The sequence below is a fragment of the Asterias amurensis genome, chromosome 20, assembly GCF_032118995.1.
Source record: "Asterias amurensis chromosome 20, ASM3211899v1".
Taxonomy (NCBI): Eukaryota; Metazoa; Echinodermata; class Asteroidea; order Forcipulatida; family Asteriidae; genus Asterias; species Asterias amurensis.
Genome location: NC_092667.1, coordinates 2410686 through 2427372, shown reverse-complemented (window position 1 = coordinate 2427372; position 16687 = coordinate 2410686). Strand labels below are relative to the sequence as shown.

At 39.8% G+C, this 16687-nt stretch overlaps 1 protein-coding gene across 2 annotated transcripts in view; it reads left to right on the top strand.

Moving 5' to 3' along the window:
* LOC139952241 (uncharacterized) overlaps positions 1-15130 on the top strand; it is a 45099-nt gene extending 29969 nt beyond the window's left edge. Inside the window, exons 4-17 of one of the 2 annotated variants that reach the window (XM_071951312.1) lie at positions 3544-3602; positions 4327-4456; positions 5576-5718; positions 6364-6518; positions 6827-7070; positions 7847-7919; positions 8087-8152; positions 8345-8384; positions 9348-10558; positions 11040-11179; positions 11721-11857; positions 12564-12693; positions 13246-13409; positions 14331-15130. In XM_071951312.1, coding sequence (XP_071807413.1) covers positions 3544-3602; positions 4327-4456; positions 5576-5718; positions 6364-6518; positions 6827-7070; positions 7847-7919; positions 8087-8152; positions 8345-8384; positions 9348-10558; positions 11040-11179; positions 11721-11857; positions 12564-12693; positions 13246-13409; positions 14331-14435 — 2797 coding nt within the window. In that variant the 3' untranslated portion in view covers positions 14436-15130. Of the gene's footprint in view, positions 1-3543; positions 3603-4326; positions 4457-5575; positions 5719-6363; positions 6519-6826; positions 7071-7846; positions 7920-8086; positions 8153-8344; positions 8385-9347; positions 10559-11039; positions 11180-11720; positions 11858-12563; positions 12714-13245; positions 13410-14330 lie in introns of those variants that run through there. The other variant, XM_071951313.1, reaches the window with a different exon arrangement.
* Positions 15131-16687: the final 1557 nt, after the last annotated feature.

The following is a 16687-nucleotide window of genomic DNA, read 5'->3' as shown; positions in this document are numbered from 1 at the left end:
TAAATCTGTTTACGTATGAGGTATAATTTTTAAAGAGGCCATGGAACGTTGTTGTTGACACGCTGAGTGTACGTTACACAAATATTCCAGTCACGTACAAGGACAAGATGTTTTAAAGGCACTGGACACTCAAAATAATTGTTAGCATAAAAACTTACTTGGTAACGAGCAATGGAGAGCTGTTGATAGTATAAAACATTGTGTGAAACGGCTCCCTCTGAAGTAACGTAGTTTTTATGAAAATGTTATTTTTTACTCAACTATTAAAATACTTCAGGCCGGAAGCCTTTTATTACGCATCTAAAAGCACACAAACTAATAGTGCAATAAGGGTTGTTTTTTCTTTCTTTATTCTCTTGCAACTTCGATGACCAATTGAGTCCAAATTTTCACAGATCTGTTATTATTTTTATGCATGTTGGGATAGACTAAGTGAGAATACCCATTCTTTGATAATTACCAAACGTGTCGTTGTCCAGTGCCTTTAAAACACACCGAGGTCAATGTTAGTGTAACTCGTACTGTTACCTTTAACTCATCGTACACTTAAGGTGCTCGTATAAATCGCTTTGTAAAAAGCGAAATGGTCCTATTGGGGAAACAATGTAGGCCATTGAGGATACCTTGTAAACAGTATGATGTGAAACAACACATAGAGAAACATGGCATTGACATCGTCTGTCTTTATTATTGGTTAGGGGATAATACTGATACGAGACGCAGCTCTCGTTCTGGTATTGATTCATCTTACGGACGCAAGAGGGCGCAAGCATATGGGGTAAACTTCTTGGTTTTTTTTCCTCATTCAAGTAAATGTAACCAGAGCGAGGCTGGAAGGTCAAAGTAGTCTAAGGGGCAAGTTTTTTCTCTCGGTCTCGGCTTTTGTGACATTGACTTGAAATCAAATAAAAATGGCTACAACGTGTCTTAACCTTCACAACCCCAAGTAATTAATGACAGTTAGATGTTTAACAATAAACAAATACCATTTAATAATATAAACATACAAATAACAAACAAACAAACAAACAAACAAACAAACAAACAAACAAACAAACAAACAAACATCAAACTCCTCAACAGACAAACAAAAACACTTAGAATTTATTAACACCAGCAAGAATTTAAAATAAGGACAAACATCAAGGCATATTCTTTATAACACACAGTGACCGTGTAATTTTAGAATCAACAGACGGGTACAAATTTGTCAGAAATAGTGAAAATTCCAATGCCAACATGAGAAACCTCTTAAAACAAACTTTCACTCTGCGATTCTGCAATCACTACAAACGGAACCATTGTATGGTAAATCCATGAGGCTTGGTCTGACGTCACTGGTCAACATTTGAGAAGGTATAACACTGGCACCCCACAGCGAATATCAGGGGTCCTGGAAATAGTTTGCCGCCCGACTTGCAATCCTGTGGTTTCCTGACGAGGCATTCAAGGACCTGTAATAACTCACAGTTTTGTGGACAGAATCAAGATTTCTTGCCTTGGTCCTTTTTCTAAGATGATGGTGTAGGTCTATCTCACCAAGATGATGACACACATAATGTGTTTAGGAAAGTATTGGAGCACGTAAATGTTTCGTTTAAAATAGGGGGGTTTAGCTGCACGTTACGCGAGTAAAAACGTGAACGTGAACGTCAGAAAATTGTGTCGTTTCTAGGTGACGTCACCACTTTGGGCTTATTGCATGCTCACGTATGAAGTCTGCATAGGTACGTAAAAAGGCGTTCACGTTCACGTGTTTGCTCGAGTAACGTGCAGCTAAAACCTCCCTATTTTAAACGAAACATTTTCGTGCTCCAATACTTTCCTTTTAACACATTATGTGTGTCATCATCTTGGTGAGATAATAAACTTATTTGTTGCAGACATTTTGGAGGAGCAACTGCGAGTTTCTTCAAGAAAGTTGTGACTGAAGTGGAATTTAATAAACAAAACGTGCGGTCCTATAGTAGCACATTGACAATTGGCCTACGTGTAGTTTTTCTTGAACATGTTGTAAATTATGGTGCCAAACGTTTCAGGTGGTTTTTACCATGGATGACAGATTGTATTGTAATGATTGAACAAGTGATTTATTTAAATCGGGTGATTGAATAACACTTTATTTAATTAAGCCGCAGTCTAGTTTTCAATGTACAGTTTACCACTAAAATTATTTCGCACTCAAACTCTAGTATATAGATGACTGATTTCGTACATTATTTTTGTCTTATGCCCGTAAAAGTTTTTGTTCTAATGGGATTTGATGCATTGTATAGTGAGATCAAATGGTTTGCAGTAACACCATGTGTGTATCTACCTGCCAGGTAGATTTTGTTCTTTAGAGAACTGTCTGGCTTCATATTCTACTACCGCGTATAGTTCGAGAGACTTCTCAGTTCTGAAAAATAACTGTCCTGCTTTTTTACTGGGCGGAAGGTAGAAAATCGGTCGGGGGACTACTAAGCTTAGTGTATCGTTGTTTTCTAGTATACTTTTAAAGTTGTTGAAGGACTTTGTCCTGCTAATCTTAGCTGAGAGTCTGGGTCTTGAGTTACTCTTGGCGCTGCGGTTGAACCAGAGTTGGCTCCCAGTGGCTGAGCTGCTCAAGGAATAACAGTTTTTCTAAGATAAGATTTCGTGGCCTGCGGGTTCACCTTGGAGTCCGTTTTTCTATTTCGGTTTCCATGTTTTTCTGTGCTTTCTCTCCTCTGTGATTCATAATATATAAAGCCACAAGGTTGTATTTGTTTTAAACGTTGTGTGGTCGTGGACTGGGGGAAGGGACCACAGGGATATTTCTTGGGGTGTGTTGTTGGCGACTGTATGTTTTGTTTTTGTTGTCAGTTGTTATTTTGAGTGTTTTGCGAGAGTACTTCTTTCGCTTTCTGTCCCAATGGATTGGCAGAATGTGTGCAAACTTTGGCAGAATTCTGTCGCAAAAAGTTTGAAAGTTGCAAATGCTACTTATTTTGCAATAACATTTTAACCACAGCCTTCGGTTGCATGCATTTAGCTTGCTGCTTTTTGGTTGATGTTTACCTAAAAAATGATCTTTGAAAGAACAATAGGCCCTATTATTATTCTTTGACGTCAGTATGATGTGAATCAGGCTTTTTTTTTTTTGGGGGGGGGGGTCTGAGGAAAACGACTATGTCCAAATTAGTTGCTACAGCTACGGCTACGACTGTTGCTGCGGGTTTTGCTATAAGCCCTAGCCGCAAATTTTGGACACGCGCCTGCTGCCCAAGAGTCCCCATTATTTATTGCCAGTCTAGTTTTGTTTTACAGCGCCACCAAGCGACCGAATGTATTACTTATTATTAGTCTGGTACCAATTCTCTTCCAGGCTTGTGTGTATACTCTGTTATGCTTACCTCTGGGATCCAGACATCTCCTGAAACCAAAACAAAATTTTTTTTTTTGACTTTTTTTTGACGGTGTTTACAACTAATTGACACCAATTAATTTCAATGCGTTTTATATTCAATACTGTGGGACAGCTTGTTATGATGAAATCCTTTATGTTTGCTTGTTTATTTCTAGGGACCTCAAAATGGAGAACATCATGCTGGACGAGAAAAAGAAAAACCTGAAGATTGTTGGTGAGTAAAAAAAAACAAAAAGTAAACTGGACTGGATCTTGTATTGTTAGTAATAATAGTGTACGCATGTTGGTATTGTTACGTAGGGGGTATTTATATACAAAATTAATATTATTGTTTCGTTTTTTTTAAACATGGGATATGAAATTTCATGGTTTTATTTCATGATGAAGAATAATTAATTAATGTATGAACAGATCCCACTTCATTCACACAGATAAGTCATAAATAGACCAAGTAACTCGGGAGGGGCGATGCACGAAAAAAAAATTTTGTTGACATCTGCAGTTTGTAATTTTGATGTTTTTGATGTGACCTAAAAAGACGATTGACTTTGTATATGAATTTATTAATGAATTATTATTATATTATATTAAAGTTGTGCCAAACAAAATGTAATTGTAATTCCTAATAAAATTAAATGTTATGATTTTGGGGGTTGAACAAAGAATTGACTAGAGTGGGATTCGAACCAACGACCTCCGGATTAACATGCCTCCGGATTAAATTCGGGGGTCGTTGGTTCGAATCCCACTCTAGTTAATTCTTTGCAAATCATTTCAAAATTTACCTAGTCAGTTTCCCTTGTGGTTTATATTGATATCTAAAATTAAAAATATTCTGTCAAACTTCAATCCATTTGCCTATAACCCTTCTTATGCTATCTTATTATTTTATTAACAAAATCCTAACAATTTAATTGCTTTTGATTTTCTGGTGATAGACTTTGGGTTGAGCAACACGTTTTCACCTGACAACCTACTGAAGACTCACTGTGGCTCCCCAGAATATGCAGCTCCAGAACTCTTCATATCGACACAAGATTATGGACCAGAAGTTGACCTGTGGAGCCTGTAAGCAAAAATTTGACAATTTTTTTTATCCTAAAATAACAGCAGAAACTTGTCATAGTGGGATATATAGTGGTTGTTAAAGGCAGTGGACACTATTGGTAATTACTCAAAATATTTATTAGCATGAAACCTTACTTGGTAACGAGTAATGGGGAGAGGTTGATAGTATAAAACACTGTGAGAAACGGCTCCCTCTGAAGTGGAGTAGTTTTAGAGAAAGAAGTAATTTTCCACAAATTTGATTTCGAGACCTCAGAATTAGATGAGGTCTCGAAATCAACTTGCATCTGAAAGCACACAACTACGTGTGACAATGTTGTTTTTTTCTTTCATTATATCTCGCAACTTTGACGACCGATTGAGCTCAAATTTTCACAGGTTTGTTATTTTATGTATATTGAGATACAGCAAGTGAGAAGACTGGTCTTTGACAATTACCAATTGTGTCCACTGTCTTTAAGTCATCACAGTTCAAGATGCTTTACTATAATTGCTTCTCTTCGCCCAGGGGTATAAATGGGTATCTGCGAGGGTAGAGGTTAATATTGTGTATGGAAAAGCCACTAGTGCATTCGGCAGCTCAGGGCTGTATACTCCCCAGGGAGCTGAGAAAGATTAAAGGGATGTTATTGGCCCATTGACCAGGGCACTAATGTAGAGCGCATTGATACGGTTATTGTAAAATGCACTATAGACCATATTGATTATGACGTCACCGTTCAAATATTTGCCCTACAAGATGGCGTCTGCGTGTGTGTGTGCGTGCTTGTGCCGTAGAAATCAAACCGGGAACGCTGCTTGCTGCGTGTTTCTTTGATGTGCGTGTGTAGACGCGCATACGGTTTGACCTACAAGATGGCGACTTTCATAGCAAAAAAGGGCTTATTCAATACAGTCTATAGGCCCTATAAGAGTTTGTTATTATAAGAAAATAACAGAAGTACTGCACTTTTATACTTGAGGATAACCCAAGAAGGCTTAATTCAATTATCAGGACAGAGAGAACTTTAATGTTACCTTTTGTTCTTTAATGACAAGCAGTAAGTTACACAAAGTTAAGTTACAATGAACTGAATGTTTCTATTTTTTGTATTGTCCATTTCTATCTGATGAATACAGTGGCATCAACATGTTTGCCATGGTAACAGGGCGATTACCGTTCTCTACACCCTACACTGAAAACAGACGACAGAGACTTCTACAACAGATTCAGAATGGTCTTGGAGTCATCCATGGCAAGGAGATGGCTCATCTATCAGAAGGTTAGTCTTCATCCTCTCATGCCGTGGCGTGTCATCTCCTGCAGATCTACTCCTTTTACGTAGCACCATGTATAATGGATTACAGGGTGCTGGGGCCCGAATTGGCCAATCCAGCCAGAAACACAGGGGCGAACCTCTTCTCTTTTCTATAAGTGCGCTGGGTTCTTTTAGGTGCAATACACAGCACACGGGACCAACGGCTTAACGTTCCATATGAAGGACGTAGCAATGGTTGAGTGTCTTGCTTAAGGACACAAGTGTTGCAGCTAGGGATTTGAACCCACACTCTGCTGATCAGAAACACCACAGTTTGAATTTGGCGCTCTTAACCGCTCGGCGACGACACTTCCACGTTATAAAACTGTTGTATTTTTTATTTTTTATTTTTTAAGTCACTAAAGTGGAATTCAAACCCTGCTCACCTCACAAGACACTGTGTAAATATATTTGCAATTGTTTCATCCAAAAATTACTCCCCTGAACAAAGATATTGACAAAATAGGGACACCACCAACATAGGGCTAGATAGCTCAGTTGGTAGAGCGCTGGCACGTTAATCCAGAGGGCATTGGTTCGAATCTCACTCTAGTCAATTCTTTGTTCAACCCTAAAAACAAAAAATTACTTCATCTTCTTTTTTTTTAGAGTGCCAAGAACTACTGAGTCAGTTAATAGAGCCCAGTCCCGAACTTCGTCTACCATTACTAGATGTTGAGGTACATCCATGGATTACTGACTCTGGAGAGACTGCATTTTATCCCTACCAACAACCACCGAAAGATATGGATACCAGGAGAATGGTGAGTAATATTAAGAATTAACTATTCTTGTATAGCGCATTACACATAGTAACTAAACATGTCCAATAAATTCATGCTGAAAGGATTGAAGGATTGTGCAACTGATGACTGATTATGTTTCATAAGAAAATTTTGTTGAATACTCAGGAGGGACGCCATTGGTTCACCAAGCAGGAAACCGCAAATACTTTTGTTGTATTTTTTGAGGCACATTTAAGTAGTTGAAAAACAGTAGTGGTGACTCAACTAGACTCAACTTTTGAAATAAAACGTACAATCAGATTTGTTTTTCACTGTCATCTAATTAGATAATGGAGAAAACCGCTCACTTGTTGAAAGTAAACTTGGCGAAGATAGAGGGCAGCGTTCATGAGTATCGTCTAGACGAGGTTAGCGCGATTTACAACCTGATGCTGGATCAGTATCTAGTGAACAAAGGTTACAGGGATACCGACCATACCATTAGGAAAGAGGTGAAGCGACCAAAGACGATTGAGGTGATGGTGAGGCCTAAAACACCACCAGCGACGCCAGCAGAAAACACAGTTGAAGGTAAGTTAAGTGGGCCTAGACTGGTACCCTCTCATTATCTGCAACAGGCCAGGGGCTTTTCTCAAACCTCGGCTTAGGCTCCCACTCAGGCTCCGCGTGCTGATGTCTGTGCAATACGCGCTGAAAATGCAGGTTAAAGGCCAAGCTGCAGACACAGCGCGCGGAGCCTAAGCCTGAGGGGCAGCCCAAGCTCTGGTTTGAGAAAGGCCCCAAGGGTCGATTTCACAAAGAGCTTAGATTGATCTTAACTTCAAGTCAATCGTAGTTGCTAAATATGTGATGTCACAATACAAATCAAGATGGTAAAACTGCCCAATTTGTCTACGATGGATTTTATTGCCTTGTGAAACCGGCCCCTTGGAATTTCATCTTTCTTAGGGCAATAAGGCCTTTTTTTATTTTGAATAGGGCACTTCCATTGGAAAATCTTAAAGGTCTATGAGAATTGTATGAAGGGGCACCAAGGCAGCAAGACCAGGCCTCCATTAAATTCAAGGCCTGTCACAAGGAACAAAAATCTGCAAAGATAAAAGACAGCCAAATTGCTATGTCACATGTACAGTTTGTGACTAGTATCCTGCTACATTTCTGCTTAGCTGAAAATTCTTAAGTAATGTTTTCTGCTTAAGCAGTTCAGTGAAAGTGGGCCCTGATTTAGTTCACCTGAAAGCTGTCTTGACATAAGTCTTTGTTCAAGACCCTCCTGTTATTTATTCCCCTCACCGCTATCAACCACAAAATGCTCTCACTCTTCTTTTTTTCTCTCTTTTTTTCAGACATGGAGAGCGTTGAACTAAGGACACCCACTATCATTGGAATGGTACGACCCAGTCAGCATAATCACGAGAGGTGCTAACTACATTCATTGTCTATTTACCCACCAGGAGATTAAAACAAAACAACAAAAAATCATTAGAAAAGCAAATGGTGCAGTGAAAAGATTAAAACGTTGACGGTTTCTAGCATTAGGAAACATTTTGAATCTCATTTGGGTCTCTTCTTGTTTATTCGTTTAGGCCAACTTGTTTGTCGGCTGATTTTGAACTGTCTGCTGTTTCGTATGCAACAAAATCAAAGCAAAGGTTAGTTCAATTCATAATAATTGAGTCCGTATACCATTATTTATAATATCAAAGTCTTGTATAGTGCACGTATCTACCATCAAGGTACTCAAGGCGCTTCGGACAGAAAGAGAGGTTACTGAAAGTTATGAATTCTGAGACCCAATTATGTACCACGTTTTATCATTTATCTTTTTTTATTTTTATTTACAGACGAGCCAAGACAGCTACTTTCCCAGGAGCAGGAGTCAAGGTAGGGAAGAAAGTCGTGTTCCCATTCAACTTTTTTTATTTTTTTTTTCAAGTACTGCGACATTTCTGTATAATGACAAAATTAAATTTAATTCAATTTCATCCATCATCCTTCGCCCTTGGACGAAGCAACTGTGATGAAATGGTGCCAGGTTGCTTTATCCCTCATGAGTTGTTGGGTTTCGTTTGGATTGAGATTTGTTTCTAATTACCGTGATTTATGTAAAACTTAAAGGTCGAAAAAGGTCGCGGAAGACTTCCATGCAGCCATGGTAACTTTGAATCGCTTGAAAGTCCAATGGAAAATAAGATGGAAACAGCTCCGCGCTGTAAATCTACCACGACCATGCTGTAAAACACTATACAAACGTCACAGACTATAAGTCCTGGTGGGAACGCATGATCGAAATACACCAAAGCCAGTCACAGTAATTTGCCACATGGCAGCGGAAGAAAAAGTCCAGTCGGAACTTGACCTAACCCCCAGCAGAACCTAAAGTATCTCAAGTGGTTTTCTATCTTACTTAAAGGCAGTGGACACTATTGGTAATTGTCAAAGACTAGCCTTCACAGTTGGTGTATCTCAACATATGCATAAAATAACAAACCTGTGAAAATTTGAGCTCAATCTGTCATTGAACTTGCGAGATAATAATGAAAGAAAAAAACACCCTAGTCACACGAAGTTGTGTGCGTTTTATATATAGTTGATTTCGAGACCTCAAGTTCTAAATCTGAGGTCTCGAAATCAAATTCGTGGAAAATTACGTCTTTCTCTAAAACTATGGCACATCAGAGGGAGCCGTTTCTCACAATGTTTTATACCATCAACCTCTCCCCATTACTTGTCACCAAGTAAGGTTTTATGCCAATAATTATTTTGAGTAATTACCAATAGTGTCCACTGCCTTTAAACACTGTGCCATTCTTCAATTCTTATAGTTCTAATAATCTTCTTTTACAGACTCGTCCATTCGGTAATGCAACAACAGCGAACAGTGTAATTGCACGGAACCACAACTTTGGTCCACCTTCAACAACTCCCACCCAGACACCTAGGGTGTTCTCTAGCCCGCCTGCCCGCAAAACAAGTGCAGCTCATGTGCCTAAGATGCATACACGCTCTAAATCTGTCCAATCAGGGGACAGGCTAAAGGACACGTCAGAGTGCAACCAATCACAATCCAAAGGAGATGGACCAATGACAGATGCTGTCATGTCGCAACAACGCAAAAAGAAGCCAATCAAAAAGATGCCTGTCGCTAGGGCAACAGAATTTCTCCAATCAAAGGAAAGCGGCATATCTGGAATCAAAACCAATGCAGAGAGTGCCCACGATGTTAAGGTTGTTGATATGGCTAAATACTTTACCTTTAAACATGGCTACATCGTCAAGGAAACCTCACTATCGACCTGCAAGCCTCAAGAGATATCCACAAAGGACGACGCCAACCCTGTGAATGTACACACTTCTCACCGAGATCAGCTCCTCACTGAAACTGAGTCCCAGCATGATGTTCACTCCTGTGTGTCTAGCAGAGTAGGCAGTCCGACAAAGACCTCAACTCAACGGAGTGAGCTTGCAAGAGAGAGGATGAAACTAACAACGAGTCCCGTCAATGCTCTCTTCCGACCGCACCACGCCGACCCTGCCTTACAGAAGTCTCTACTTCTCACTAAGAGAGCCTTGCAAACTCGCTTCTCACAGGCTGGTAAAGCTGGTACCAAACCTAGGAGCAAGTCATCACCTCAACGTTCAACGTCATCTCAATCAAGAGCAAACCCACGTAGCAATCAATGTGTCTTCTCGGTATCAAGATCGGCATGCGACTCCCCTCGTGCCAGACTCCCAACTCCTGTTGCGTTTCTCCAGTCGTCTGAAGACACCCACAGAGCTTATGAAGACACTAAAAGAGCCAATGAAGACACCCAAAGAGCCAATGAAATAAAGGCATGGAAGGAACTGTTGGCAACCAAGGATAGCTCTAGGAGGAGAGGTATGCCTCCAAGACTTGAATGGAAGAGGTCTGGTGTAGGGAAGGGAAGTTGCTGGGTGGATGAGAGGGATGATATTAGGACGAACCTTGAGGATGAGAGAGAAGTAAATGCCAAGAAGCTACAAGAGATGATGAGTAGAGATAGCATTCATCAGAAGCTATCAACTGGAAATATCAGGTCGGTACCGAGATAAGCAGAGTTGTTTTTAAAGGCAGTGGTCACTATTGGTAATTACTCAAATAACTATTAGCATAAAACCTTACTTGGTAACGAGTAATGGAGAGCAGTTGGTAGTATAAAACATTGTGAGAAACGACTCACTCTAAAGAAACACAGGTTTTTGAGAAAGAAGTAATTTTCCACGAATTTGATTTCGAGACCTCAGAAAATAGATTTCGAGGTCTCGAGGTCTTCAAAAACTGCAGAACCTCAAAAAGTAATATTTTAGAGAAAACTTTTGTTTATTGTGTTGTACAAAAAGTACCCAATACCCTTAAATATCACCCATTTTTAACAGTTTTTCCCCATCCTTTGTCTGAAATGAAAGTAAATAGCTTCCCCAACTCCAGAAAAATAGCCATCAACATTCGATACTAACCAAGTTGGACAAAAATCTGTTGATGTATTATAATAAGTTTTGTGGTTTCAACTTTTTCAGAGTGAATTCTGCCAAAATAGTGGCCCCACCAAAAGATGAGCAGAGTTTACAGAGAAAGAGTTTGCTAGCTGGATCAAACCATGGAAGAGCACCAGGCAAGACGCAACCTTATAGGGGTCATTATAAGATGGAAAAATACGGTGAGAGCTCCTTATAGGCTTGGCTAACATGACCGGACAAACCTGCGACTAACCGTAGTGCGACTGACCGTGGTTTTGCCATGTATACCTAAAAGTTCAAGTTGCTGACTATGTATAAGTATCCTGTTGGATACTCACGTCAAAGAGTTGTATGTTAAATGTAGTAAAATTTGTGCAGGTTTTTTAGTTTGAGGAAACTTTGGAATTGTATTTGTTACCATGTCCTTTTTGTGTAATGCGACTGACCGCTTTTTACAACGTTATAACATCCAAAGCCCACAACATTTCTAACATCATCACTTCAAAGCCTTCGGTGTCTAGTAAAAATCAGTCCATAAACTTAGTGGAAAGAATATCTCACATAGAACGACTAGCACCAAGATCAAGAAATTACACAGAAAAGTGTAATGTGACTGACCATGGAATCGTCCTTAAGGGGACGCAACTTTTTATTTCAGATGTCAAATATTAGAGACCACAAGTGGAACTGAGTGTAGGAAACCTTTTTTTTTTCTGAAGGTGTTTTTTACTGTTCTTCTAGGTCACAAGAGGTCTCAAACATACCCAAGGAGCAATCAAGAAGGAGTTATTAATCTTGGGGAGCAGCATATGATGAGTCTACTTCAAGAAGCATCTAAGAAGTTTGAAGATTCTGTCAAGAAGGAAGAGAAAAGAAATGTAAGCTGGATTGTGGAACTTTAAATGTTTTTGATACAAATAAACTAAAGGGTTCGTTCGATTAGCTTCCCTGGGTGGACCCGGTCTGCCCCAGGTACATTCAAATAGCTTTGAGGAGTCAGTCCAGGGGCTTACCCGGGTCGGCCCCCAAGTGCCCTGCTTGTGGAGTGGGTTACTTGGGGCTGGCCCCAGGTTCATGACATCACCACGAGAGGGTGAGTTATCATTCGATTTGCTCTTGTCAGGGGCTCACCCGAGTAAGCACTGCAGGGTCGACACGGGGAAGCTAAACGAAAGCAGCCTTGGTAAAATTGGAGGCACAACCATGAAATAATTCTCTTTTGAGGGAGTGTTGACTCTGAAAAGAGCCGGTTTGGTCTCAGCGTTTTGAACGGTATACTCTGCTCGTCATGAATACCTACTCACTTTGAATGATAGATGTATGTTTGATAAAAGCCGGTTTTGTCTCAACGTTTGGAACAGTGTACTCTACTCGTCATCAGGAGATTTTGTAGATCAAATATTTGGCAATGACGTGAATCCTTACTCACTGTTAATGAAGATATCATAATTATAATTTACCTGTAGAAGTTTCAGCTTTTATTAGTCTTCGCTTTTATTAGTCGTCGTTTTATTACACAAACTCTGTGAAAATATCTCCTCATTGTTACTTTATAAACTGAATTATCTTTGTATCCACTAATAGAATCTTCAAAGTATCAAAAAGGGGAAGCACCACAATGACATCATGGTTAAATCTAGCCAGAGTTTGACATCAAATCAACAGCCAAATATACATAGTCAGGGGCCAACTGTGGATGAACAGCAGAATACCAGTGAGTTCAGATAGTGCAGGGTAAATAATTACAATTATTAAGAAAACTAGAATGAGCATGAAATTGTCTTGTGTGTACTTCAAAACATTTTTGGGACAGCTTGGTCCCAAGTACATTGCTTCAACACGTGAAGGAAACAAATTTGCACACTTTAAATGGTTTTGATACCTTTTGTAGATCAAGTTTTTGGGCCATGACATAAATCTCTACTTACTGTGAATGAAGATGTTTGTGATATAATTTACCTGTAAAAGTTTAGCTTCATTTAAGTCAACAAGTTTTTGAGAACAAAAAAGTGAAAAATTCACAGGGCAATGTTTTCTGGAGAGTCGCGTAAAATAGTTTTCGTGTCACTGAGACACAAATTGTTTTTTGTTAATTTTTTTTACTCATTTCTCAAAAACTACAGCACCTCAGCAGGTATTATTTCAAGGGAAGCTTTCTACCATCATTATCTTATAAAATGTTTTTTATTTTTTATTTGTGTAATACAAAAAGTACCCAAACCCTTTAGATTTTATTTAAGGCCTAATTGAACATTGTATTTTCTAGGTTCCCTGAGGATCAGTACCAAACCTCCTCCAATACTGCCTAGTAATGTGACCCCTCAGCAAGTATTTAACGTACAAAAGAGCAGGGAGTTCCTACCTGTAACGTCACCGATGACGGGAAAGCTGGGTGGACAGAGAAGCTACGGCAGGAAGTATAGAGGCAAGGTGAGATCTTAGGGTGGGCAAGATTGTGGTAGTGGGGTCTTTCCTCATATTCCACCTCGAGGACTTCGGTTCGAACCCTGTCGGGGGGGGGGGGGGCAGTATGTCGATAAGATTTTCAGTCCCTATACCTGGGGCCAATATCATGGCTCTGCTTACCGTAAGCAAAGAATCGGCGCTTAGGGGAACAGGAAAATTTGTGCTTACGTCAAGCGTAGTAAAATTTTGGAAAATTTGGCTTATATTTTGGCCAGTATCTGCTTTAAGCGGCGCTCATGGCACTGCTGTACAACAAAAAAACATCAAATGAAAGTAGCGTCACATAATAGACCCTTCCCATGAAATATGTAAATTAGACATAGCGCGTGCACACTAACGTTTTGGTTGGCAGAATGAGGGAACATCGCGCTGTTTTGTACACGGCTAATGGGAGCGTGATGCAGACGCAGTTGCGCGTCTGCTTAGTGCACAACTCTATGGTGTTTGCCAACCAACAGGGTCTGTACGCATGCGTGAATGTAATTAGCATATTTCATGGGAAGGGTCCATTAGGAAGAGACTTAACAAAATGCTTCTTTATGCAGATGAGTTTTGCAACTGTTCTTGAAAACGCCAAGTGAGTTTGATTCTGGTAGGGAGTTCCAAAGCCTTGGTGCTACGATTTAACAACTTCTCTCCCCCTTTCGATGATTTGTTGTGTTTTCCTGATATGATTCTAGGCCTGGAATTCCGTCTTCGAAAGGGCAAGGCCATTCTCATTTTGCAAAGGACACTTCCATTGAAAAACCATGAAGTCTATGGGAAACTTTTGAAGGGGCACCAAGGCCAAGACAAGGGGCAACGTAAGCCATGGTCTCCGTGACCTGCATGAAATTACAGGCCTGTTATTCTATCTATGTTTTTTTTCTGGATTCTTTGCTGCAGGATTGGGATGCTGGTTACCGGTTAGAGAGAAAAGTGAGCGATACCATCAAACGAGCTGGATCAGCTATCAGGAGGACACCTGATCTCTTACAGAATTGCACCTAGACTCACTTTACATCATCTGTTGCATGAAGGCTATGGGGATTGGTATGGGATGGAGATGGTTGCCAGTCTACATGATGGGAAATGGTTGATGATGTTCATGATGGTTGGTGGGGGGAGGGGAACTAGTAAATTTGGTTGGGAAAAGTAAACAGCTCAGAGTGTTTTTCTTGCAAAAATATGGTTTACTTTCCCAATTAACCATAGCCAGGACTACAAGAGTGGATCAAAGAGCTACTTCTTCCTTGGATCCCTCCTTTAAAAAGTAAACAGTGTACTAGAAAGACCTTACTATACTAATATCCATCTCCACCTTGCTAAAGCCTCAAATTCTACAATTTCAGTAAGGTGCTAAGCACATACATTTTGCCCAACTCAAGCACATGTCAATTTTTAAGTAATCAGCTTAGATGTTATGTGATGTTTAATGTCTGGGAAATACTCTGGCTAAGTGTTTGTACTTTCTATAAAAGGTGTTCTACGATCATGTTGGGCTGAATAAAAGGAAAAATTTGGTTTATATGGCCTCACGATGCAACCCTAGCAGAGTCTTTTCTCTTTAGCCTTCCAGAAAGACTCAGCTAGGGTCAAAACATCAGGCCATTAAAAATTGTTTGCATATATACCATACAGTAGGTTCTTTTGATTGGTAAGCAGTTTGCAACAGTGAATTCTATTTTCTAAATGAATAAAAAGGGGCAGATATTTATAGAAAATGTCTTCTACATGTAATGGTGTTTTTCTTTCAGCCAGATATCAGTCATTCATCCCAAAGCCTGGTTCATACTTCCTGCGAATGCGAATGGGGTACGAACTTTTGAGGTCACAAATTCACAACAACTAATTCGCAACAGCTGAACTGTGCTCAACTCTTGTGAAACATTCGTTGCGAAAACAGCCCTGTGACGTCAAAATTTGCTTCGCTTAAGGGCGGTGTCACACCTAGCAATTAACAGCCAACCATTTTTTGGCACACTCCAAGAAGAAAAGGCATTCACATTTGAATGTTCAAACATTTTTCTTGGAGATCGTTAGACATTGTTAGAAAAAATAACTCCTGTGCTGCCAAAGTGGTCCTAAATCCTGCACTGTAGTTGGTTGCCTGCAAAAGTTGCCCCATGTGACAAGGCCCTTGTACATATAAACCTTTTTAGTGACCATTCCAGTGGTCCATATCTAGTTTCCTATCAACATTTGTAATTCCTATGGGACCTGAAAGTTACCTGAATCTGTTCTGTATTGACCCAATTCACCTGACGTCATCATCAGAATAATCTTAGTTCCGCCATACTGGTGGGCAATTAGTTATTCAGTGAAGTGCGCATTTAAGGCGGTGCAGCGTTTACACGTAAACCTTTTTGCCCACCAATATAGTGAGCTTGGCACAGTCGCCGCAAGTGCGTGCAAGGGGTCGTGCGTGCAAGGGGTCAATAGACACCTGGGGTGGATTTCACAAAGAGTTAAGACTAGGTCTTATCTCCAGTACACGATAAGTTTTCAATACATGTAACTAGTACTAAGTTAGGACTATGTTTGTGAAATTGACCCCTGTTTACATAACTTTGGGAATCAATGACCTAGCCACTGCAACTCTTGGACAGAATTTAAACTGGTTTTCAGATGTTTAAACTGGCATTGGGCTATTGAATACTGTTAAAGAAGAACACTGCTCTTTATTCTATCTGAAGACACAAAACCAGGGCTCGATTTCACTAACCAATAAAATTCATCGTAAGACAAATTGTCAGTATTACCATAGTGATTTGTATTGTGACATCTCACTTAACTATGAAGCACTTTGTGAAATCGGCCCCTGAAACTAGGTGAAACTGTTGAAGAATCTATTGGCCCTGTGCAAGAATATTGGGTTTTTAAAACTGAACACTGGAGCCGGGAGAATGACAAAGAAAGGAATGTGTGAATTAAAGGCAGTGGACACTATTGGTAATTACTCAAAATAATTATTAGCATAAAACCTCACTTGGTAACGAGTAATGGGGAGAGGTTGGTAGTATAAAACACTGTGAGAAACGGCTCCCTCTGAAGTGCCATAGTTTTCGAGAAAGAAGTAATTTTCCACGAATTTGATTTCGAGACCTCAGATTTAGAACTTGAGCTCTCGAAATCAACCATCTGAAAGCACACAACTTCATATGACAAGGTGTTTTTTCTTTCATTATTATCTCCCAAGTTAGATGACCGATTGAGCTCAAACTTTCACAGGTTTGTTATTTTATGCATATGATGAGATACAA